At 45.3% G+C, this 25,409-nt stretch overlaps 1 protein-coding gene across 1 annotated transcript in view; it reads right to left on the bottom strand.

Annotated features, from left to right (window-relative positions):
- Positions 1–25,409, bottom strand: part of GPC2 (glypican 2) — a 91,718-nt gene that overhangs the window by 22,871 nt on the left and 43,438 nt on the right. The window contains exons 4-6 of the mRNA XM_069216280.1: positions 12,376–12,456; positions 9,223–9,388; positions 6,527–6,657 (exon numbers count right to left, since the gene is read on the bottom strand). Coding sequence (XP_069072381.1) covers positions 6,527–6,657; positions 9,223–9,388; positions 12,376–12,456 — 378 coding nt within the window. The remainder of the gene's footprint in view (positions 1–6,526; positions 6,658–9,222; positions 9,389–12,375; positions 12,457–25,409) is intronic.

Below are 25,409 nucleotides of genomic sequence, written 5' to 3'. Positions count from 1 at the left end.
GGCAGTCACAAAAGTGTTTACTTTATTAATTACATCTTTTTTAATTATATTACTGGCTCTCACTCACAGGCACTTATTGTTTATTCATCATGATGGATGAAATGTTAGGCAGCTCAGCCTAGTCGCCGGCGCTGTGGCCCAGTCGGCTGGGGTCGGATCCCGCTCACGTGATACAGCTACCGCAGTGCCTAATGCGAGCATCTTCTATTTGCTGCACCCACTCTCACAACGACTGGCCTGCCTCAGTGACTTCAGTCAGCCAAGCTCTGGACCTGTGGTCCAGGGATCCCATCCAGATCACTGGATCCATATTCAGCAGCTCTCAGTCTGGCTTGCCCTGCACTGACGATGGCGAGGGTCAGCCATGCGGCCGTCGTTGGGGTGGGGAATAGATCCTACCACTTCAACCCCGCCACATCTGTCGCGGTGTGAGCGGCGAGGTCAGGGGGAGCTTTATATTTTGACTTAAAAGAAGCACAGCTAAAATGTAATGAATTGAAAAGTAGCTGCTCGCACCACGGGCAGCAGCACTCCAGGACGGTCCTGTGACTCACCTAGCCTATTAAACTGTGTAATTCACTCACTCACAGTCTACTTCTTACTAGTCAAGCCATTCGGCACTGACTGTAGTCACTTTCAGTTATGCTTGTGTCTCGGCCCGGCGGGGGGTGTCTCACAAGCTGGATACATTGTAGCAGTACTCACAGAGAGCTGCAAGCAGATCTAGCCAATCCTCTTAGCCTCTGCATGCCAGGAGCAGCACTGCAGCTCAGTTGATCATATGCATTATAGTAGCACTCCGCTTGACAGCAGGGGAGGAGCTATAATGCTTGATTTTCCATTTTAGGCCCATATTTATACTTTGTTTTGCGCCGTATTTGCGTCATTTTTATACGCAAAAGCAGCGCAAACTTACAAAATACAATTGTATTTTGTAAGTTTGCGCTGCTTTTGCGTCAAAAAGCGGTGCAAATGCGGCGCTAAAAAAGTATAAATATGGGCCTTAGTGCGCTGATACGGACCAACACACTGAAATGCATTAAACTAATGCCTGATGTGTGGTACTTGGCAGGGATGTTTTTGCCTGCACTCCTTGACATGCTGGGGAGAATCTTCTTCCCCTCTGCACTGATTCAAAACCCAAGACAAATGACCAAAGTGACACAGCTGGACCAAAAGAACAAGTTACTTACCTTCGGTAACGCTTTTTCTGGCAGATACAATAGCTACCTGTGGATTCCTTACCTTATGAATTCGTCCTTGCGCCAGCTCCCGACGGAAAGTCTTCTTCCCAGCTCTCCACGTCTACGAGGACATCACAATTGCACAGCTCCACGCGACTCCGTCTGACGTCACCGTGCCAATAAGAGGTCCTCGCCGGCGTGCTGACGTCAGTTTCACCCATTTTTTACGTGCCTTTGAGGCGAACAGGTGAGAACCGACTTCCACAACAACTTCAATAAATACATATATACATAAAACCTTCATGATGCAACATAATCAAAAACCATCATTTATATGTACAGGATAAAATATCAATATATACATATCTTTACAACCACTTATCCTAGTGCAATCAGACAGGCAACGGGGAGACGGGTGGGATTGTGAGGAATCCACAGGTAGCTATTGTATCCACCAGAAAAAGCATTACCGAAGGTAAGTAACTTGTTCTTCTGATGGATACAAACTACCTGTGGATTCCTCACCTTATGAATAGAGTCCCAAAGCAGTACCGCACTCGGAGGTGGGTGCCTGTCTGATTACACCAAGAAATCCTGTAAGACAGATCGTGCAAAATGGGCGGCCCGTCCAAACCTCCGAATCCAAGCAGTAATGCTTTACAAAGGTATGGAGGGACGCCCAAGTTGCCGCCTTGCAAACGTCCACCACCGGGACCCCCCTTGCCAGGGCCGAAGTGGCTGATATCCTCAGGAGGAACTTTCTTTGCCAGTGAGTAGCAAACTTTTATACAAAGAATGACCCACCTGGAGATTGTTCTTTTATGGACTGCTCTGCCCTTCAGCTGACCTACATACCCCACAAACAGCTGATCCTCCAGTCGAAAGTCTTTCGTCCTCTCAATATAAAAACTGAAAGCCCTTCTAGGGTCCAATTGATGGAGTCTCTCTTCCTCTTTAGAGGGGTGGGGAGGAGGGTAGAAAGAGGGAAGGGTAATAGTTTGCCCTATATGAAAAGGAGTGACAACTTTTGGCAGGAAAGCCGCCCTGGTTTTCAGTACCACTTTATCAGGGAAAAACAAGGTAAAGGGGGGGCTTTATGGAAAGGGCTTGAAGCTCTCCAACTCTCCTAGCAGAGGTTATAGGAAAACAGTCTTAAGGACCAAATACCTTAAAGGACATGAATGCATGGGCTCAAACGGTGAACGGTGAACCCATCAGAAATGTTAAAACAAGATTTAAATCCCACTGAGGCATATGAAAGGGTGTGCGAGGAAACTTATTAAGCAAGCCCTTAATAAATCTATTTACAATCGGAGATTTAAATAAAGAGGGCTGGTCCGGGAGGCAAAGAAAAGCAGATAGAGCAGCCAAATAACCTTTAACTGTAGCCACTGCACAGCCTTTCTTTGCTAAATCAAGAGCAAATAACAAAACATCTGAAAGGTGGGCATTCAAGGGATCTTTCTGTTTCTCTCCACACCAAATCACAAATTTAGCCCACCTACCGGCATAAATGGAGTTAGTGGAGTGTCGCCTGGACGATAGAATAACATCCACTACATCCGGTGGGAGAGAAAAGGAACTCAGATTGCCCCGTTCAATCTCCAGGCATGAAGGTGCAGGCTCTGGAGGTGGGGGTGTAGACCCTGCCCCTGCGACAGGAGGTCTGCCCTGAGTGGGAGACGGAGCGGATGGTACTTTCAGAGTTGCAGAAGGTCTGTGTACCACACCCTTCTCGGCCAATCCGGTGCCACCAAGATGACTTGGGCCCAGTCTTGGTGAATCTTCCTCAGGATCGAGGAATCAAGGGTATGGGGGGAACACGTAAAGCAACTGTCCGTCCCAGGGTATTTGAAATGCACCCCCCCCCAATGCTCCTTGCATCGGATACTGGAGACTGCAGAACGACGGGCAGTTTGTGTTCTCCAGAGTGGTGAATAGATCTACCTACGGAGATCCCTACATCCCGAAGATGTACCGCACGTATGTTCAGAACCCCGGCCAAATTATTTGCTATCAAACAAATCTGATGGTCCTGAGCCCAGGACCAGAGCCGCAGAGCTTCTCCGCAGAGAAGGTACGACCCTATTCCTCCCTGCTTGTTTACGTACCACATCGCAGTAGTGTTGTCCGTGAGGACTTGAACCGACGGACAGCGAAGGGAAGGGTGGAAGGCCTGGAGATCCAGGCGTATCACCCGCAGTTCCAACAGATTTATATAAAACATCTATTCAACCGGAGACCAATGACCCTTGATCTCCAGATTCCCCAGATGAGCACCCCACCCTAGAGTGGAGGCATCCGTTACAACTGTGGCCACTGGAGGTGGTAGTGAGAACGGCCTTCCTTGGGAAAGGTTGCCGTCCACTGCCCACCATTGGAGATCCGCTGCAGTGTCCCTGGAGATCCTTATCGAATCCCCGAGATCTCCTTTGTGCTGAAACCACTGCCTGCGGAGGCACCACTGAAGAGCCCTCATATGCCAGCGCGCATGAGTGACCAACAGAATGCAAGAAGCAAACAGACCAAGCAGGTGTAAGACCTTGAGGACTGGAATAACCGCTCCATTTCGAAACATTGGAATCAGCGCCTGAATGACACGAATCCACTGAGGCGGGGGATAGGCCTGATACAATGTTGTGTCCAGTACTGCCTCTATGAACAGGAGGTGTTTAGAGGGCTCCAGGTGAGACTTGGGCACGTTTACCGAAACCCCCAGATCGAACAACAACTGGGTTGTCACCTGCAGGTGATGCAGCACCAGCTCTGGAGACTTGGCTTTGATCAACCAATCGTCCAGGTAGGGGAATACGGCTATTCCCTTCCGCCTGAGATGTGCAGCAACCACTGCCATCACCTTTGTGAGGACTCGAGGTGCTGAAGTAAGCCCAAACGGAAGGACCGCAAACTGGTAGTGTTGCGACCCCACCACAAACCGGAGATACTTCCTGTGCGACTTGAGTATAGGGATATGAAAGTACGCATCCTGCAAGTCGACAGACACCATCCAATCCTCTTTGTTCAACGCCATAAGTACCTGCGCTAGCTTTTTGAATTTCTCCTGCTTGAGGAACCAATTCAAAATCCTCAGGTCTAGGATTGGTCTCAGGTGACTGTCCTTCTTGGGGATCAGGAAATATCTTGAATAACAATCCTGACCCCTTTCTGCTCTGGGACCAACTCTACTGCACCCTTTGATAACATGGGCAGAACCTCCTGTTGTAACAACAGGAGATGGTCTTCTGAACAAAACGAGGGACGGGGGGTGGGGAGGAGGGAACTCCTTAAAAGGGAGAGCATATCCTTTTTCCACAATATTCAACACCCAGGAGTCTGTTGTTATCAACTCCCAATCGCGGAGAAAAAGACAAAGCCTTCCCCCTACAGGAGAGGCATGTTCGATAAAGTGGGGAAAACTAGGGTTGCTTCCCATGCTGTTGTCCACCAGAGGAGGCGGATGAAGATGAAGGGTGCTGCTGGGCTGCCCCTCTAGCTGTAGCCCTCCCTCACCCTCAAAGGGATCGATAGGATGGATTGGCAGGTTGGGCCGAGTACTGGGGCCTCCGAAAAACTGCCCCACGACCAAACCCTCTGAACCTGCGAAAAGGCCTATAAGGGGTAGCAGGGGTAGCCTGTAAGCCTAAGGACTTTGCTGTAGCCCGGCTCTCCTTAAAACGTTCAAGGGCAGAGCCTGCTTTCTCGCCAAACAGCCTTTCACCATCGAAGGGCAAGTCTAGTAAGGTGGTCTGTACATCTGAGGAGAATCCGGAGGACCTCAGCCAAGCAGCCACCTTGTAGCAACAGATGTCCCCATTGCCCTGGCAACTGAGTCCGTTGTATCAAGGCCAGATTGTATAATCTGCTGCGCGGCAGCCTTTGCGTCCGAAAAGAGTGTTCCAAAAGGCCTCTGAGCTTCCTGTGGCAGATCCCTGACCATAGCCTTGGCTGAGTCCATAAGGGCGTGGACATACCTGCCCAGCACACAGGTAGCGTTTGCAGCCTTGAGCGCCATGCTGCAAGACGAAAATACCTTTTTCGAAGACTGTTCCATTCGTTTGGACTCTCTATCAGACGGGACTACAGAGAATGAACCAGGAGCAGACTTTGTGGAGCAAGATGCTTGAACCACTAAACTCTCCGGGGTTGGATGACGTGAAAGGAACGCAGGAACCCCGGTTGCTCCCCTATGCCTCCTTGCTACAGCTCTATTCACAGCCGGAGACAAAACTGGTTTCCTCCACAAGTCCATAATAGGCTCCAACAATGCCTCGTTGAAGGGCAGAGAAGGATCAGCCGAGGACGTAGAGGGATGCAGCACCTCAGTTAGCAGATTTGTCTTCACCTCTGCTGCAGATAAAAGCAGGTCTCAATAGTCCGCTGCCTTTCTAATGACCGAATGAAATGTCGCTGCCTCCTCCGTAAACTCCCCTGGAGATGAAATGTCCCATTCCGGGGAAGTATCCAGCCCACTAGCTGACCCCAATCCTTGGTATTCATCTGAAGGCTCTACAAGCTCACCCTCTTCCAACTGCCGGTATTCTTCTTCTTCAAGGAGACGCAAGGACTTCCTTTGAGATCTCAAGCGGGATTCTAGCCTCGGCGTCAACATCGAATCCACCGACGCCGAAGACACCGCTTCTGAATCCCGACCGGGCACAGAAGAGGATGGATGGATCCGAGAATCCCTCAGACCCGGCGCCGATACGGACTCCAACGGCACCTTCTTCGGAGTCGGCCGGCACGCAGGTAATGGAGCCGGGTGGCCAGGGGATAGCATCCGCGTCGGCTGACGCGGTGATGGCAACGGCGCCACGGATCTCGATGGTGACGCCATACCTCGTGGAGACATCATCGGCGTCGACCCGGCGCCCTCAACCGGGCATAACGGCATAAACGGCCCCATCTTTTCCTGTACATATAAATGATGGTTTTTGATTATGTTGCATCATGAAGGTTTTATGTATATATGTATTTATTGAAGTTGTTGTGGAAGTCGGTTCTCACTTGTTCGCCTCAAAGGCACGTAAAAAATGGGTGAAACTGACGTCAGCACGCCGGCGAGGACCTCTTATTGGCACGGTGACGTCAGACGGAGTCGCGTGGAGCCGTGCAATTGTGACGTCCTCGTCGATGTGGAGAGCTGGGAAGAAGACTTTCCGTCGGAAGTTGGCGCAAGGACGAATTCATAAGGTGTGGAATCCACAGGTAGTTTGTATCCATCAGAATATATCTCTACACATATTTCACTGACAATCATCTCACAGAGTAATATATGACACACTACTGTGCAAATACAACTATTATCAAAATGCTGTTATACAGTATTTACATGACTATCTCACCTTGGTTGACGTCTGCACTGTGTTTTCCTGCATATACATTATCCCTTCTGAGATTTTCACTCCAATAGAGTCTGCAGCCAGCTCAAAGTTGAAAGGGCCTTCCAGTCTCTCCGCCACCTGAATCAGAGCATCTGATGGAAAACACATATGCATATTGAATTTTACAACTCAAGAATTGATGGGCATAAAGCCTCTCCTACAGTGTTTAGGTTATTAGCCACCAAAGGGTGAAACTAGCCCAATAACCTATACCCATACACCATGAACCCAATGTAGTCTCTACCCTACCCCCACAGCAGCCTGCTAGGTATCCATGTTACATCTAGCTATTACCCAACGTAAAGGTAGTATCCCTTCGGTGGCATTGTGGAGGAGGAGGCATATGCAAGCAGTATTACAGCCTTTACCTACCACTACTGCCCTAGGGAGGAACCTTTAGCCTCCAGTCTTGTCACTGTATCTGTTCTACCACCAGCATAGAGAAATGTGGTGTGTGCACACATGGCAGCTTCCACCCTCAGCACTCCCTACTCCAACGCTCTCTTCATCTCGATAGGAAAACATATTGATTAGGCAGTGCGATCAGGACGCCCTTTTAGTCTCTTCCTATTTCAGAGTATGCAACAAAATTAAAGAAAATCTGATTCACTTTTTTGATATACATCAATCCCCTAAACATGATAGGAAAAAAATTTGAAACCTATGTTGAATAGAATCAATATTAGAACTTGCACTCTTGCTATACATTTTATGTGACGTGGCCAATACATGATTATGTTCAACAATGTGATTCAGTGTGCAGACATCGGCTGAACAAAATTGACACTGGATGACAGTTTTATTTATAATGTTATTTACTCCTCAGATTTTTTTAATGAACTATCTATTTTACTGTACTATGGTTCAACTCAGTGATTAACAATGTAATGCGTTTCTGTATTGTAGGCCAGTCTTTGACTTCTTGATATGTTTTTGGTTGAGCCTGCCAGACAACACAAGCTATATGGGTGTGAAAGACCTATGGTGGCCTTACCAAGCACTTACAGTGGGCTTTCAGACCATTTATTTATTTATATTTTTACCAACGTTTGACTTTATTGTCACTCTCATTTGCTTGCTATTTGGTGGCTTTCTTTGTCAATCTTGGTTTTATCCCTCCCCAGAGGCACAGGCTCTTTACCAACCTCTTGTCTGACTGACTTGTGTCATTCTGCTGCTCACTTTTCAAGAACTACTTGCTAGTTTTTGTTGTGTACTCCATCAGAGAGCATGAATTTTCCAGCTCTCTTCCTCTTGTGTTTCTCCCAACTCCCTCAAACACCTTCCTCATCATCGTCTGTGTGTGCTCTCGCTCTCATGGCTGCATGCTCTCTTTCCTGTGTACTATCTGAGTACTTCCTGTGTATCACCTCATGCTCCTTGGTTTGCGTCCCTTGTGTGATTCTCTCAGTGCATTGCTGTCTCCCTCCTGTGCCTCTCCCCCCACATATCTCTCAAATGTGTTCCTCCACTGCTCCCAACCTCTGCGGTTCTTTTCTTGAAATACATTTTTAAAATATATTTTCATCAGGGCCAAGCTGCCAATTGCTGCCAGTCTCCCCAATCCTCGCTTTACAGGTGAGACAGTAGTGTAAAATTAAAATACCAAAAATGAAAACAACTAATAAAACAGGAACCAAGCCCTTCCGTCAAAAAGCCCTGCTTGGTAAAATGTCATAATGAATGCTGAGAATGTTCATCCCGTTGTCTTATTCCCCGTTGTATTATACAGGTTCCATAACTCAACTCTACAATATGGTTCAACTGTATAAAAACTCACATAACTTTAATTAATTGACTCGCCTTTCTGAAAACTCTGCTCCTCTAAATTAATCTTTCAAACGCAGCGCTACGAGGCCTCCGGGTAGCTGGCGCTATATAAGTCTCAATAACATAACATAACATGAAATCCTGAATGTAAAATATGCCTATATAATCAAATTAGAACTGGGTGGAGTGGTAAAATTACTTGGGAAGCCCAACCTTCCACAACACTTTTATCAAAGACCCACCCCCTCCATGGGGCCCAATCTGTGGGAAACCTTATAACCAACAAGTGCTCCTCATCAGCACCAAAGATAGGCACAAACACAAGACTCCTCCCCTGTAAACTCAAAACTCTTTAGCGCATATCAAATTGACTTCTCCCACATGGATGTTGCGGTAATCCGGTTGCAAGAGCCAGTATTTCTACCATGCTCATGTAGAAAAACCTAAAAACTGAGGATATCACTATGCTAAGTGAAACCGCTAACCAAGCAAGGAGACATACTCTATGGTGTTGCAAAACCAGACCACTCTAGATGGCTGTCGTTGGAAATCCCACAGTAGACATTGCTCTTTAAACTGAGACACACAACAGCACCAAGAGCTACCAGCATGAACACTAGGTTCCTCTGCACGGGAACCCTAAACATCAGAGCAACATTCCCACACACACACACACACACACACACACACACACACGTATGCCATTACATACACTGGTGTCGGGATGACCGCAACCCCAATCCTGTATGGGACTCCCCCTACAGGCAAACACACAAAAAGCAAAAGTCAATCTGCAGCAATCAACCCTGGCAACAGTCAGTGTAAATGGCAAGCTGACTACACAAGAACCACCTAACATGACATAACCAGAGCTGCAGAACACTCACCTATGAAGTTGTTCCATTCTACGTCTAGGTCGGCCAGGTTAGCCAGGCAGCCCTTCATGACGTTAAGACAGAAACCATTGCAGGGCTTGAGACTAGGCATACCACGACACAGAGGGCAGTAGGTCATCCTCATGACAGCACGAAGGCACTCACCCGTTGGGCTGATCTGCAGAGGGAGAGAGCAAAGATATGCAGTCGGAGTATACACGAAGATGCAGATTAAGTATCATAATAAAACCCTGGCATCAAGTTAAAAACCACAGGAAGCTGGAAGAAAAGGAGAGCTGCGCTGCTGCTCTGTGAGCCCCTCTGACAGCTGCTAACATAGAACACGCGTTAGTGCCTGAGAGAACAGAGACAGCTTTAGGGGGGTGCGAGCGGTGCAGCCGCACCGGGTGCTGACCTGGATTGAGGGGTGCTGACCTCAGGGAGAGGTTGTGTTTAGCAATAACTTAAAAACGTGGGATTTAAAAGCACCTGCTGAAAGTTCCTTGTGCGTTCAGCCTTCAGGAAGCAATTAAAATGTCAAGATACCTCTTGTGATTAAAGCTCTTGCTAGGAAGAGAGATGGGAGTTTTGGCCAGCAGCAGCTCTAACTCACCATAAAACAACACAGAGGGTTATTACACCTGCTGAAAAACTATATTTTATGTGATAGCTGAGTGGATTAGTAAAGCCAGCCTTTACAAGCGCTTAAAAAAAAAAAAAAAACGAATGTATGTGAGAGGCGGGGGCTACGGAGAGATGAGGGGCACATTTTCCGGGTGGTAGTTAGGGAATCAAAGGAGGTGGTCTTGGGGTGGAGGGTGCCGAAAAAGACTGTCGCACAGGGTGACACCAGCGCTAAAGCCGGCCCTGAACAGAGATATCAAGTGATACAGCAACACACTTGCCACACCTCAATCCTCGTTGATTCCATTATAGAATGTAATGACACACACTGTCTGTCCAAAGAACGAAAATAACTAACACATAGATGGTAGTATGTACTCCTCTTTCACTGCTTAGAGTAGTGGTTCCCAACATTTTGATTTCTGTGGACCCCCACTTTAACATTAATAGAACCCAGGGACCCCCACTGAATCATCATTGGAATCCGGGGACCCCTGCCTGAATCATTACTGGAAGCTGGTGACCTAATTTGTCAATATTTGTTAATATTTTTTTATTTTCTTAGTTGTCGCAGACCCCCTGAGAAGGCTTCACGGACCCCTAGGGGTCCCCGGACCACAGGTTGGGAACCACTGGTTTAGAGGAAGAAATTCTGAACAATCAGAGACACCACTTTAGTTCAACTGGTTCAAGGTTGGTACCACACATTGGGGAGGAGGAATTGGTGCAGAGAAAAGGTAACATGTATGCTGAATGCTGAGGTGGAACTTAAAAGAAACCCACTGGATAAAAAAAACACAATCATATTAAGTAAATTAAAGAAACCTCAACCCTATTCCAGAATTGTGGATTTTTGGCACAATCCAGATCAAAAGTGGTGGGTTCATGGAAAATCTCTCAGCATATGTGCAGATCAAAGGAACAGTCCCAGAAAATAAATCCGTGATCCACCCAACAGGCCCATGCGGTAGAAGTGGATTAAAAGAACATCCCTTGCAGAGGAGGTAAATTCGAGAGTGGCAATAGCAAATTAAGTAAATCTACAGTCACAGCAGAAACATGTGAATCTATAAAATAGTTCCAGTTGTTGTATTCCCAGTAGTGTTAAAATTGAAAAACCAATAATAAAAACATAACAATAAAATAGAAACTAAGCCCTTCCATCAAAAAAAACCTGGCTTGGTAAAATGTTATGAATGCTGAGAAAGTTGACTTTTAAAGCTGCATTATATAAACAGCAGAGGTGGTGTATAAAGAAAATGAGGCAGATATAAAAATAAAAAACATCTCAGAGTCAGTGTATCATTGGAAAATGGCGAGTTAGTAGTAAAGGCGGACTTGTCAACAAGCCTCTCATCAGAGCTGGTGGATGGATGGAACAGCCTCCAACACATTGGTGGATCAGTGGGACATCTCAGCTATGGATGGTGCACTCATATATCAGCACCACAGAGATGCGGTGGATCCACCCACACCACACGTGGCAATCTAATTTAAACATGGGGCTCCACAGAGAGAAATATTCCTCTGAATCAAATGTACCCCCTTTCTACAGCCTGAAAGCTTTTTTTTTTTATTTTTTTTTTTAAGTCTTTATTTACCACAATCTGACTCAAGGTGGGGCCCAGAGAACTTAGGCAACCTCCAACCACTCTTTGCCTCTCTCCATCAGGAGGCTCTAGTCTGGAAAACAGAGCTGAGTCACCGATCGTGTGGTGCTTAAGGTCCACAAATCAAGCTTAGGATCAGAGGCAGTGTAATCATCGGACAATCAAGGCCCCAGGAGGGGAAACTGATGATGTGAACTTTCCAACCAATCTCTCAAGGGAGCCCAAAGTTCCTGCTCCTTCCTCCCCCTCTTCAAGTCCCAAGTAGAGTTACTATTAGCGCCTCCAACCAATCGTGCAATGTAGGGGGGAAGCAGTCACCCTTTTTCTTCAAATTTCTCGTCTAGCCAACAAAATCATATAAAAGAGTAGCTTAATCTTTCTCCTCTTATGTGTTAACTGGCTTTGTTCCTGAAAAACCCCAAAGACAACCAGGGAGGGGCCAACCTGACAATTGATCCAGAGTACCTCCCTTATTCCCTCCTCCACCTTACTCCAAAACTTGGTGAACTGGGGGCAGCTCATAAACATATGAAGACCATCTGAGCTGTCAAGACGACATTTCTTACAGGATAAAACTGTTCCTTGCCCCATCCTGGATAGTTTTGCAGGTGTCCAGTAGGCCCTATGAATAGTGAAAAAGTGATTGCTTCTCAAAGACGCCGGTTGTACTGTCTCGTATAAAAGGGCATTATAAGCTTGCCATAGATCTATAAGCTGCTGACCGACAGGTCCTTCCCACATACTTTCTCCGGAAGAGAAAACGCTCCATCCACTGTCTCCATAAGCAACCAGTACAGCTTTGTTATCTTCCACCTTGGGGGTGGGGGGGATTAGAGCATCGAGACTCTTCCAACTTATCCGAGACCCCTACTTCCTCCTTCACATTCTTCAACCAACCTGAAAGCTTCTTGTGCTAGAAAGAGTTCCTCACCTTGGAAGCCTTGGTGACAATATCACGCCCTGTTGCAAGTCCTTGCATGAAGGCCCTGGCTGCAATGAATGCCCGAGTAACCTGGGGGTAAAAGGAAAAAAAACATTATTCTTTATTATGCACTTCAATTATATCTGGGATCATTAGCTGTATGATTCAATATTATTGAACATCATGAATATTGATTATTTACTATCATTCATAATAAAAAACAAATGTTTATTGCTCATCATTATCTGATATTATTTACATTCATTATTGTTGGCTATATCTTTTCAACAAGATTAAGGGTTATAGTTAAACATTAGTCAACTACATAAAATGTGAGTTTAATAATATCCATCATTCTATCAAATGCCAATAATATTGATTCTTCTTTCTTGTTCAACTAAGTCTAATATAATTCCTAAATCATATTAAGGGTAATAATTATTACCTAATATCATTAGTATTTACATTTTAATACCACTCATTATCCTTGACTCAAATATACAGGTCTCAGCCATAAAGTAAACCTTGTTTACTGAGCACAACCGGGGCACCCTTCCAACTACGGAAATACATTTTTTGAATTTATCACTACCATAACGCTGAATGCCCATACAATATTAACACCAACACCATCTAAAGGCTTCTAACCCAAACTCTTGTTTGCTGGAAGACATTTTTAGGCACTATGACACTACTACCTATGTAGTAAATAAAAACATTTTAACAGGTAACTTTAGTATTTGGGTTCAGGTGAAAAACAGCACTGATGGCCTCATTGGGTCACAGTTGCGGTTGGACTTCCGCCAAAGCGGTGGTCTGACAGCAACATTACGACTGTGGTAAAAGCGCCACGTTCAGACCACCGGCACTGCCACTTTTCGTCCGCCAGTTGGCATGGCGGTGCCGACTGTCCCAATCTGCCAGGGCAGCGCTGCCCTGGGGATTACAACACCTCTCTCCACTGGCGTTTACATGGCAGTGAAGCCGCCATGTAAATTCTGGCGGAAACAGGGTGCCAGGGGGCCCCTGCACTGCCCATGACTTGGCATGGGCAGTGCGTGGCCCCCCTGGCCAGCACCGTCGTGCTAAGCAGACAGTGATTTGCATGACGGGTGCTAGTGCACCCGATGTAATACAGCATTGCAGCCGGCCGTATTATGAGCCGGCGTCAATGTTGTTGTGCGTTTCCCGCTGGGCTAGCGGACGGAAATGAAAATGTCACTTACCCAGTGTACATCTCTTCGTGGCATCAGTCGCTGAAGATTCACATGTTGTGCATAGCCCGCCATCTGGTGTTGGGTCGGAGTGTTACAAGTTGTTTTTCTTCGAAGAAGTCTTTCGAGTCACGGGACCGAGGGACTCCTCCTCTTTGTCTCCATTGCGCATGGGCGTCGACTCCATCTTCGATTGTTTTCCCCGCAGAGGGTGAGGTAGGAGTTGTTTGTCAGTAATAGTGCCCATGCAATGGAGTGAATAAGTATGTACGTATCTAAGATTTAATATATTTACAAATGTACAAAGTTGAAGCTAACTTCCAAGCGGCTACAGGCTCCCGGGGAGGTGGGTGGGCACATGTGAATCTTCAGCGACTGATGCCACGAACAGATGTACACTGGGTAAGTGACATTTTCAGTTCGATGGCATCTGTCGCTGTAGAAACACATGTTGTGCATAGACTAGTAAGCAGTTATCTCCCCAAAAGCGGTGGCTCAGCCTGTAGGAGTGGAAGTAGTGTGAAATAAGGTTCTTAGTACGGCTTGGCCTACTGTGGCTTGTTGGGCTGATAGCACGTCTACACAGTATTGCTTGGTAAATGTGTGAGGCGTAGACCATGTGGCTGCCTTACATATTTCGTGCATTGGAATATTCCCTAGGAAGGCCATGGTAGCACCTTTCTTTCTGGTTGAGCGTGCCCTTGGTGTAATGGGCAGTTGTCTTTTTGCTTTAAGGTAGCAGATTTGGATGCACTTAACTATCCATCTGGCTATACCCTGTTTCGATATTGGGTTTCCTGCGTGAGGTTTTTGAAATGCAATAAACAGTTGTTTAGTTTTTCTGATGTTTTTAGTTCTGTCGATGTAGTACATTAGTGCTCTTTTGACGTCTAATGTATGTAGTGCCCTTTCAGCTATGGAATCTGGCTGTGGGAAGAACACTGGTAGCTCTACCGTTTGATTTAGGTGGAACGGTGAAATAACCTTTGGCAAAAATTTAGGATTGGTCCTTAGGACTACTTTATTTTTGTGTAGTTGGATAAAAGGTTCTTGTATTGTAAACGCCTGAATTTCACTTACTCTTCTTAGAGATGTGATGGCGATGAGAAATGCAACTTTCCATGTTAGGAATTGTATTTCGCAAGAGTGCATAGGTTCAAAGGGTGGACCCATGAGCCTTGTTAAGACGATGTTGAGGTTCCATGAAGGAACGGGTGGTGTCCTTGGTGGTATAATTCTTTTGAGGCCTTCCATAAATGCTTTAATGACAGGTATCCTAAATAGTGAAGTTGAATGGGTAATCTGCAGGTATGCAGATATTGCTGCTAGGTGTATCTTAATGGAAGAGAATGCCAGGTTCGATTTTTGTAAGTGTAGTAAGTAACCCACTACATCTTTTGAAGATGCGTGTAATGGTTGAATTTGATTATGATGGCAATAGCAAACAAATCTTTTCCATTTGCTTGCATAGCAGTGTCTAGTGGATGGTCTTCTGGCTTGCTTTATGACTTCCATACATTCTTGTGTGAGGTTTAAGTGTCCGAATTCTAGGATTTCAGGAGCCAGATTGCTAGATTCAGCGATGCTGGATTTGGATGCCTGATCTGTTGTTTGTGTTGCGTTAACAGATCTGGCCTGTTGGGCAACTTGACGTGGGGTACTACTGATAGGTCTAGCAGTGTTGTGTACCATGGTTGCCTTGCCCACGTTGGTGCTATCAGTATGAGTTTGAGTTTGTTTTGACTCAATTTGTTTACTAGATATGGAAGGAGAGGGAGAGGGGGAAAAGCGTACGCAAATATCCCTGACCAGTTCAACCATAGGGCATTGCCTTGAGACTGCCTGTGTGGGTATCTGGATGCGAAGTTTTGGCATTTTGCGTTCTCCTTTGTTGCAAATAAGTCTATTTGAGGTGTTCCCCAACGTTTGAAGTAAGTGTTTAGAATTTGGGGGTGAATTTCCCACTCGTGGACCTGTTGGTGATCTCGAGAGAGATTGTCTGCAAGTTGATTCTGGATCCCTGGAATAAACTGTGCTATTAGGCGAATGTGGTTGTGAATTGCCCATTGCCATATTTTTTGTGCCAGCAGGCACAGCTGTGTCGAGTGTGTCCCCCCCTGTTTGTTTAGATAATACATTGTTGTCATGTTGTCTGTTTTGACAAGAATGTATTTGTGAGTTATGATTGGTTGAAATGCTTTTAATGCTTGGAAAACTGCTAGTAGTTCGAGGTGATTTATATGCAGCTTTCTTTGATGTACGTCCCATTGTCCTTGTATGCTGTGGTGATTGAGGTGTGCTCCCCACCCTGTCATGGAAGCATCTGTTGTTATCACGTATTGTGGCACTGGGTCTTGGAAAGGCCGCCCTTTGTTTAAATTTATGTTGTTCCACCATAGAAGCGAGAGGTATGTTAGGCGGTCTATCAACACCAGATCTAGAAGCTGACCCTGTGCTTGAGACCATTGTGATGCTAGGCACTGTTGTAAGGGCCGCATGTGCAACCTTAAGTGTGGGACAATGGCTATGCATGAGGACATCATGCCTAGTAGTTGTAATATCATCTTCGCCTGTATTTTTTGTGTTGGATACATGCGTTGTATAATCTTTTGGAAATTTTGAACCCTTTGTGGACTTGGAGTGGCTATTCCCTTTGTTGTATCTATTGTGGCTCCTAGGTATTGTTGTACCTTGCACGGCAGAATGTGTGATTTTGCACAGTTGATGGTGAAACCGAGTTTGTAGAGGGTTTGCATGACCTGATCTGTGTGGTGCGAGCACCTTGTCAGTGAGTCGGTCTTGATTAGCCAGTCGTCTAGATACGGGAATACGTGTATTTGCTGCCTTCTGATGTGTGCAGCCACTACTGCTAGGCACTTTGTGAAGACTCTTGGTGCAGTTGTTAAACCGAAGGGCAATACTTTGAATTGGTAATGTATTCCTTTGAATACGAACCTTAGGTATTTCCTGTGCGACGGATGTATTGGTATGTGGAAATACGCGTCTTTGAGATCTAAGGTTGTCATGTAGTCCTGTTGCTTTAGCAATGGTAACACTTCTTGTAGCGTGACCATGTGAAAGTGTTCTGATTTGATGTAGGTGTTTAGTGTTCTGAGGTCTAGGATTGGTCTCAGTGTTTTGTCCTTTTTTGGTATTAGGAAGTACAGTGAATAAACTCCTGTGTTTATTTGTGTCTTTGGTACTAGTTCTATTGCGTTCTTTTGCAATAATGCTTGAACTTCTATTTCCAGAAGGTCTGAATGTTGTTTTGATAAATTCTGTGCTTTTGGTGGTATGTTTGGAGGGATTTGTAGAAATTCTATGCAATAACCATGTTGGATAATTGCTAAGACCCAAGTGTCTGTAGTTATTTCCTCCCATGCTTGGTAATACTGACCTATTCTTCCCCCCACTGGTGTTGTGTGGAGGGGATGAGTGACATGTGAGTCACTGTTTGGTTGTAGGGGTTTTGGGGCTTTGAAATTTTCCCCTATTCCTAGGGAATTGTCCTCTGTATTGGCCCCGAAAGCCTCCCCTTTGGTACTGTCCCTGGTAGCTGGACGGTGTGGCCTGTGAGGTGCTGGCTTGTGTGGCTTGACCCCGAAACCCCCCTCTAAAGGTTGTTTTGCGGAAGGTGCTGTAAGTGCCTCTGCTCTGCGGGGAGTAGAGTGCGCCCATGGCTTTAGCAGTGTCAGTGTCCTTCTTGAGTTTCTCAATCGCCGTGTCCACTTCTGGTCCGAACAGTTGTTTCTCATTGAATGGCATATTGAGCACTGCCTGCTGTATCTCTGGTTTAAAACCAGACGTTCGTAGCCATGCGTGCCTTCTGATAGTCACAGATGTGTTAATTGTTCTTGCAGCTGTGTCCGCTGCATCCATAGAGGAGCGTATCTGATTATTAGATATGTTCTGTCCTTCCTCAACCACCTGTTTCGCCCTTTTTTGTAGCTCTTTGGGTAGATGCTCAATGAGGTGTTGCATCTCGTCCCAATGGGCTCTGTCATAGCGCGCAAGTAGTGCTTGAGAGTTAGCGATGCGCCACTGGTTTGCAGCTTGTACTGCGACTCTCTTTCCGGCTGCATCGAACTTGCGGCTCTCTTTATCTGGGGGCGGTGCATCCCCAGATGTGTGGGAGTTGGCTCTCTTGCGAGCTGCTCCTACTACGACGGAATCTGGTGGCAGCTGTGAGCTGATGAAAACAGGGTCTGTGGGAGGTGCTTTATATTTCTTTTCCACTCTTGGTGTTATTGCTCTACTCTTGACCGGCTCCTTGAAGATTTCCTTTGCGTGCCGAAGCATTCCTGGGAGCATAGGCAGGCTTTGGTAGGAGCTATGGGTGGAGGAGAGGGTGTTGAATAAGAAGTCATCCTCGACTGGTTCCGAGTGTAGGGACACGTTGTGGAACTCTGCTGCTCTAGCCACCACTTGTGAGTATGCTGTGCTATCTTCCGGTGGTGAGGGCTTTGTAGGATACGCCTCTGGACTGTTGTCCGACACTGGGGCGTCGTATAAGTCACAAGCGTCTTGGTCCTGATCACCTTGGCTCATGGTGGTGTGAGCCGGGGAATGTGATGGAGTTTGTGCCGGTGAAACGTTAGTTACAGGTGGAGGAGAGGGTGGCGGAGTTACCTTTTTCACCATTTTTGTTTGTGGTGCTTGGTCTGATTGAAACTCCAGTCTCCTTTTTCTCCTAATAGGGGGAAGGGTGCTTATTTTCCCCGTTCCTTCCTGTATAAAAATACGTTTCTGAGTGTGGTCCACTTCAGTGGATTGCAACTCTTCCTCAAATCTATGCTTTCGCATCTGAGAGGACAGTGATTGCTCCTCTGAATAGGAACCAGTAGTTGGGTCGGTTGCGGGTTGTTTTGGCACCGAAACCCTGTCTGTACTCTTTTTCGGCTCCGAGGTGACCTTCTTCTTTTTCGGAGTCGAACCCTCTCGGCGTCGATCTTCCTCGGTGTCGCTGTCTCTGCGTCGAGCAGTTTCGGCTCCGCTATCTCGGCGTCGATGTTTTTCAGCAGCACTTTCTCTGTCCCGAGAAGGCTGCGTGCCGGTGTCTCGACCGGAGTCGGACGATCTCGGCACTATTTCGGCCTTTTTCGGTGCCGACGGTCGGTCACCGAATTTATGGGTCGAGCCATGGCCTGGTGGCAGTGGCGTCCCCTGGGCCTTGTCACTTTTCTTGTGTGCTGGCTTCGACGTCTTACTCACAGTTTTTTGGTCGTCGAATTCCTCGGAGTCCGAATCATTGATCGAGAAGGTTTCTTCTTCCTCTTGTTCCTCGAACTCTCGGTGAGCTGTCGGCGTGGACGCCATCTGCAGTCTTCTGGCTCGACGATCACGGAGTGTTTTTCGGGACCGGAACGCACGACAGGCCTCGCAAGTCTCTTCACTGTGCTCAGGCGACAGGCACAGGTTACAGGCCAAATGTTGGTCTGTATACGGGTATTTGTTGTGGCATTTAGGACAGAAACAGAACGGGGTCCGTTCCATCAGCGTTGTTTTACACGCGGTCGGGCCGACCAGGCCCCGAAGGGGGATCGAAAACTACCCCGAAGGGTACCGGAGCTCTTCACTCTTCGATTCGGTGTCTATTCTAACTAAGCCGATCCTGAACGCAACAATACCGACGTAATTTTTCCGATATTTAGCTAACTTTCCGTTCCGAAACCCGGAGCGAAAGGAACACGTCCGAACCCGATGGCGGAAAGAAAACAATCGAAGATGGAGTCGACGCCCATGCGCAATGGAGACAAAGAGGAGGAGTCCCTCGGTCCCGTGACTCGAAAGACTTCTTCGAAGAAAAACAACTTGTAACACTCCGACCCAACACCAGATGGCGGGCTATGCACAACATGTGTATCTACAGCGACAGATGCCATCGAACCTGTGTTTCTGCCTGCTGGCCCAGCGGGAAACTCATAATAGGGCCAGCGAGAAGGAGACCGCACTGGCGGTCTCCTGACCTGCGGGAGTTTGGCGGGCGGCCTTTCCCACCCGCCAACCTCCTAATGAGGGCCTGAGTCTTCAAAGTCTTCCACAATGCCAACTTCTCAGTTTACCTATCTAGACCTACAGAGCTTATACCAAACAGTGTGCTTGCTGGATCATCCCTTTGTGCCGCCTTCTGGGACTTGAAGATAGGCATACTGCCCTAAGGTAATAAAGGGCAGATACTAGGAGCTGTGTTATTTACTTGGTTGCCCATTACTTAAACTCTGTATGGCAACTCAGGAAAGGAAGTAATAAGTCTCTACTGCACCATGCACTTTAATTTTAACTGGGATAGTGTTTTTTAATGTTTTTAATATACTTGGGTTGTCCGTTATTTTAATTTCGGAGGCCATTTTAGGAAATGAAGTAATAAGTCCTCAATGCATTTTAACTTTTATTGGGTTTGTCTTTTCCGAATGATCTTAAGTGACCTTCTGTACCTCTTGTTCAAGTACAATAATCAGGCAATATGACTGTGGAAAGGCCCTATTAAGCTACTGGCTTTTTGGAAATTTAAAATTGTGCTTAAGGTTTTTTATTGTATGAATTGTTTTTATTGCTTTGTTTTATACTGATGTTCTTGTATGTATACTTTTATGGTTTTCTATAACCGAAATAAGGTTAAATGATGATGATGACACTACTATGTAGGCACTAAAAACATTACAACAGCTAATTTCAACATTTGAGTTGAGGTTAAAAACACCACTGAGTCCTCAAAGTTTTCCACAATTAAAAACTTTTTACGAACAATCAGGTTTGCAGGCACGTAGAAAGAAAATGTGGAAATCGGGATAGGATAAGGATTAACTTGGCTGCTGAATTAAACGAGCATTTGCAATGCAATGGGTCTCGCGTTTGCTCGAGTTAGAGTTATTAGCGTTTTTAAATCCTAACCGGACTTTTCTTGCCACATAAACTGAAAAGTAAAATAGTTTCATAAAAGCGAGCCAACGGCTGCCATGAGCGCGAAGCAGACACACAAAAGGAAACAGATCTTCGCTCACAGTGAAACTTTTCAGCTAAAGTGCAATTATCAATGTAACCAGCAAAAGTGCAATCATCCATTAACAGGGTTGAAAAAAGTAGTCCAGACGCCATGCAGAAAACATGGAGTCTCGTATGTTTTCAGTAGCTGGTCGGCGAGCTCGAGGAGGGCTAAACACTGGAAAAGGCATGACGTATGCATGCCTTTCACTAATGAAATCAAGCAAATTTTAAAAGGAAAGCCCACAAACCAACCAAACTGATGGGTGTGGTTAAAAGCCCATAGAGAGATTACACCAGGGACAGAGCGCTTTGCGCGCAACCTTAAAAAGAGGCTTGAAGAGTGCCATCACTGTGGCAAAACAAGGTTTCAAAGTCCCTGCAAACGAATAGGCTAAAAAAAAAAACACAGAATGTCTTTACTAGCTAAATATATTGACTGAACGCAATATGTTTTCAAATGATTCTGGGCCTTCTCTTACAAACTGATCTAGTGTTTCTAAAACAGAACAGTCTCCACACCAACCCTTTTATATCCCTGCTTACATTCGCCCAATCTATGTTCCATCAGATTCTAAAAAACCTTCATATAATTCTGAAAGCACCAAGTTTACTGGTGACTCACATCAACCCAGCAGATAGCCACCTGTCAGGGTTTTCAACAGGGCTTCAGTGATGGCCATTCACTAGATAATTCACAAATTCTTTTAAGAGGGCGCAGCTCGATCTGCCTTGAAGCACACCATAATTACGTATTTGGGCTCAACTCACTGATCAGTGGTGGCCCACTGGAAATCTTCCTCACATCTCCAGGATTATGGGCAGATTAGCTTTGAAACAAATTCAAGACAGCATCATAAATAACAGACTATTGAGCATCAATCATGATTTTGACCTAAACATGGAACCAAGTCAACACTTGCACTAAAGAATGCATTATATAAATTCTAGCTAAGGGCCAACGTACTATCTTCATCCTGCTTTTGGCCTTCGATGTGGCCTACCACAACATCTTATTTTGGTGCATTAAGAACTGGCTCAAACACTTTCCTACAGTCTAGATTGACTGTGCTCCTTTCTCTCCAGCAACAACCAAATAGCCAAGGTAATCTCTTATTGCTCAACCAGCAAACTGATGATCCTACAAAGTTCTACACATCTATCTACATTTCCCCGCACTGAATACTTTTTCTGTTCTTTTTTTTTAAACAATGTTGCAGGATTGTTATCGAGAACAGAGATTCCAGCTGGCCACACATGTTCAGAAATGGTTTGTGGTCACTACAAATTCCGATGGAGGAAAAGGCAACTTCTGAGGGAACAAATGGGGCCAATAATGGCATTTAAACAAGCTGATCAGGAAAAAGATTCCTCCTTTTCAAATGTACTTAGTTGTGTGGGGCTCCAAAAGTTGCTGCTGTATCTAAAGATCACCCTTACTAAACCTAGCTAATCCTTAAACTCCTTGCTGGTTAAGCTGTAACACAGTATCTATGCCACCCTCATAGAACAAGCCACAGCTGAATAAAGGAAAATAAAACAGGGCATCAAATCTACTAACAAGTAATTCAATATGGAACTAGCAGAGCGGAAAGGCACCATCCATATGTATGATCATAGAAAAAGCAAGTCAATTTTGGTCGAAGACAACCTCATCTGTAAGAGATACATGACACACTACCACAAAGCCATTGGGAGAGCCAAAAAGCCTACTTTTTAAAATGCACCTACAAGGTCTATAACGAAGTAAGAATAAAATCACCATCTATTAAGAAATGGCTAATCCAGATGACCTCAAATGTACCTCAAACACCTCTCAACAATATTCTAAAGATCTGCTAGATATTCTCTGATTCCAAACTAAGCACTGGTATTGCAGTCTCTAACAGTGCTTCACCATCTTGCTAGTCATCAACCATTACAATGCACAATACACTTTTAAAACGTTAGCTGGAAACGGAGGAGATGTGATAATTGGCTGTCCGTGACTTAAACATCTAACTTAACAGCTGATCAGTCCCCTGCTGGACGTAACAAACCATTTTGCACATTCTTATTTGAGGTATCACCTTTTTTTTCTTCAATGGAGCAGTTTCTGGCCCTTTACAACATGCCATATCACCTCAGTTCTGGTAAAAACATTGTGTAAATTTACTGACTAATCTCTAATAAGAACTGGTGCAGGTGCAGATGAACAACTGGTGAAACTGCTGCAGGGACATGGGCACAGCCTGTAAGCAGGAGTACCGTCCATCCCCCACATAACCACTGCAAAGCCACATGGGGAGCAGGCAATCCTCTCTCAGCTTTCTAAAACACTGTCCTGGCCTGCCCTGACCCTCTGATCATCCTTAGACTTCTAAGCCCGACCAGCCCTCCCTCTGACATCTTCTGCAAGTTCTAAGCAGATTGAAAACGTCACTAGATTTGTCCCTAGCATCAAGAAAAAAACAGCAGAAAAGAACCTGTTATTCCGGAGACCAGCTGGTTATTCCTCATTCTGGACCAACCCCCTTCAGCACAAACCCTTTGGCTGCCAGTTTACAGTAACACTGATCAGGAAAGGGCGCTGTCTTCAGTTAAGGTAATATCTGTGTCCATATGTTAATGCTGCTTGAACTTGCACTAATGGTTGATTAATGCTAAGTCTTTATTATTAGGGCGCGCGCTTTAAGGAAACGTCGTTGAACTCGGTCTGCACTGCTGACAGTAGCCTCAGTATAAAAATGTGTACCCACGTTTGCAAAGTTTAACAATATGAGACTACGTATAATGATCTCAGAATTCCCTCTAATGAGATGGAAATATTTTCAGAAGCTTGAAAGCAAGTTTGATGAGTCAAATTAAATGTTCACAATAAAGAGCAACTAGGAACAAATGTTTTACTAAACTGCTGTGAAACTGTAGGTACCATTACTTTGAAGCATCATCTACTAAAATGTGTTGCTGCATGCTAGTATTCCCCACAAATACTCATATTGGAAAATCAGTGCAACCAGTTTCAACAAGATTATGGCAAATATGAAAATAAATATGGCAAAGCCAATAGGTCTGACATTGCGTGTCTTACTTTGACATGGTTTTTATTAAAACCCTGTTGTTGTGAGAGCTGCCAGGCCCCCATCATTATAATAAACATTGGCAAAAAGCAATTATATTTCTTGGTGTCAAAAAGCACACATTGCCACAGTAGTCACTGGCACTAAACAAAACTTTGTGTGCTAATATGCTCCTTGTGAAAGAGCAGTATGCTTTGGCTCACAGCCAGTCTACAGACAGATGGAGAGAGACAGAATTTTAATGAAAACAAAGGATCTTGGTTAATGTCAGACTGAATTAGGGGCCCAATTCTTAAATAAAGTCACAAAAGTGCACCCATGATATATGCCCTTACATTAGTGAAGATTTACAGCTTTCAAAAATTCACAAGAATTTACATAAGTAGGCCAGGAGATCATACTCCTAGAAAATATTTGTGAACTGCATTTTAGCATGAGCAAATGTGTATGTGTAGATTTGCTCATGCAAAAATCTGTTGAGCGTTTACAAGTTCACTTTTCCTCTAACCACTTTTTTCCTAAACCTGGAAGAAGTTTCACTTCTGACCCTTGTCAGGACTACATTTCCAATCTTCCTGGCATGGGAAATAATTAGAAACGAGCTGGTGAAGACCCCTAAAACATGCAAGTTAGCGGGCTTGCACAGGCTGCAAGGCGCATTCCAACCCTGGACCTGTTGCTTAATTTTACCTCCATCCCCAGTATGTAGATCTGTGCAAAGGTAGCAAAATGTGAGAATACCTAGATTTCAAACCCCACTTTAGTATGAGCCCTGGCGTAATCTGTAGGCTATTATCACAGCTCTTACATAATGAGATTGCTGCTATTTTATATCGCTGCACTATGGTACCAAAAGGACAGGTGGATTTTTTTACAGGACAAGAAGATTTATGAAGCAACCTGTCCCATGAAGAAGTAGATATTTTATTAAATGCCACAATCGGGGACCTAAACCACCTACAGTCACACCACAAAATAATCCAGAAAACTCATAATGAGTGATGATGACAGCCTCAGTTGCAATTTTTAAAAAGGAATAACAAAACAGTATTCTTAAGCGAACGCAAACTGTTGTTTACTTTGGTTCTACTCTCACACTAGTCTAATATGTACGCAGAGACCTAGACCTGTTCATTCAATGAGTGACGTCCCGGACCTGTCCTGTAAACTGGAGGGGCACTCTAAACGTTTTCTCCTTGTGTCCACAGTGTACTACTGTGCCTGAAATGCGTTTAGCAGGTACAGCTGTGGAGTAGCTAACCGTGTTGTGAATTAATAGTTGTGACCAGTCCTTTTTATCAGTGCCACTGGTGTGGAGATCTACGGGGCCGCACATGTAGCATTCTGCTTCTATGTGCTAACCCAGATCTTATCACTAACATCTCAAGTGTGTTTGCATGTGGCCTAAATGACACATTGATTGTGTGTGTATGAATGAGCCAGTGTAATGGAGGCCTTTGGGCCCATCTTTGAAACCCCTGGCCTCTTACTACACACGAGATGGAGGTGAGGCTATTTCCCCAGATGATGGGAGTGTCCTGCTGACATTCCTCAGAGGTGGAGGGAAAAGGCATTTGTGTTACTGTTAGAGGTATACTTTGTTATGTATTTTTGTGTATTGTTTTGAGGTTCAAATCGTAGAAGTTGCCTTCGCCGGGTTCCTGGTCTTCCAGTAGTGATTCAGTGAGGCTCCACAGAACTCTAAAGGTTAAGAATCGCTACCTCTTTCCTTGCCTTACTATATCTGACTCTGCTTCCTCCTCTTACGCTTCTCCCGTTTCCACCATTC

This window comes from Pleurodeles waltl, chromosome 12, assembly GCF_031143425.1.
Source record: "Pleurodeles waltl isolate 20211129_DDA chromosome 12, aPleWal1.hap1.20221129, whole genome shotgun sequence".
Classification (NCBI taxonomy): Eukaryota; Metazoa; Chordata; class Amphibia; order Caudata; family Salamandridae; genus Pleurodeles; species Pleurodeles waltl.
The sequence above is the reverse complement of the archived record's forward strand: the minus strand, read 5'-3'. Positions and strand labels throughout refer to the sequence as shown.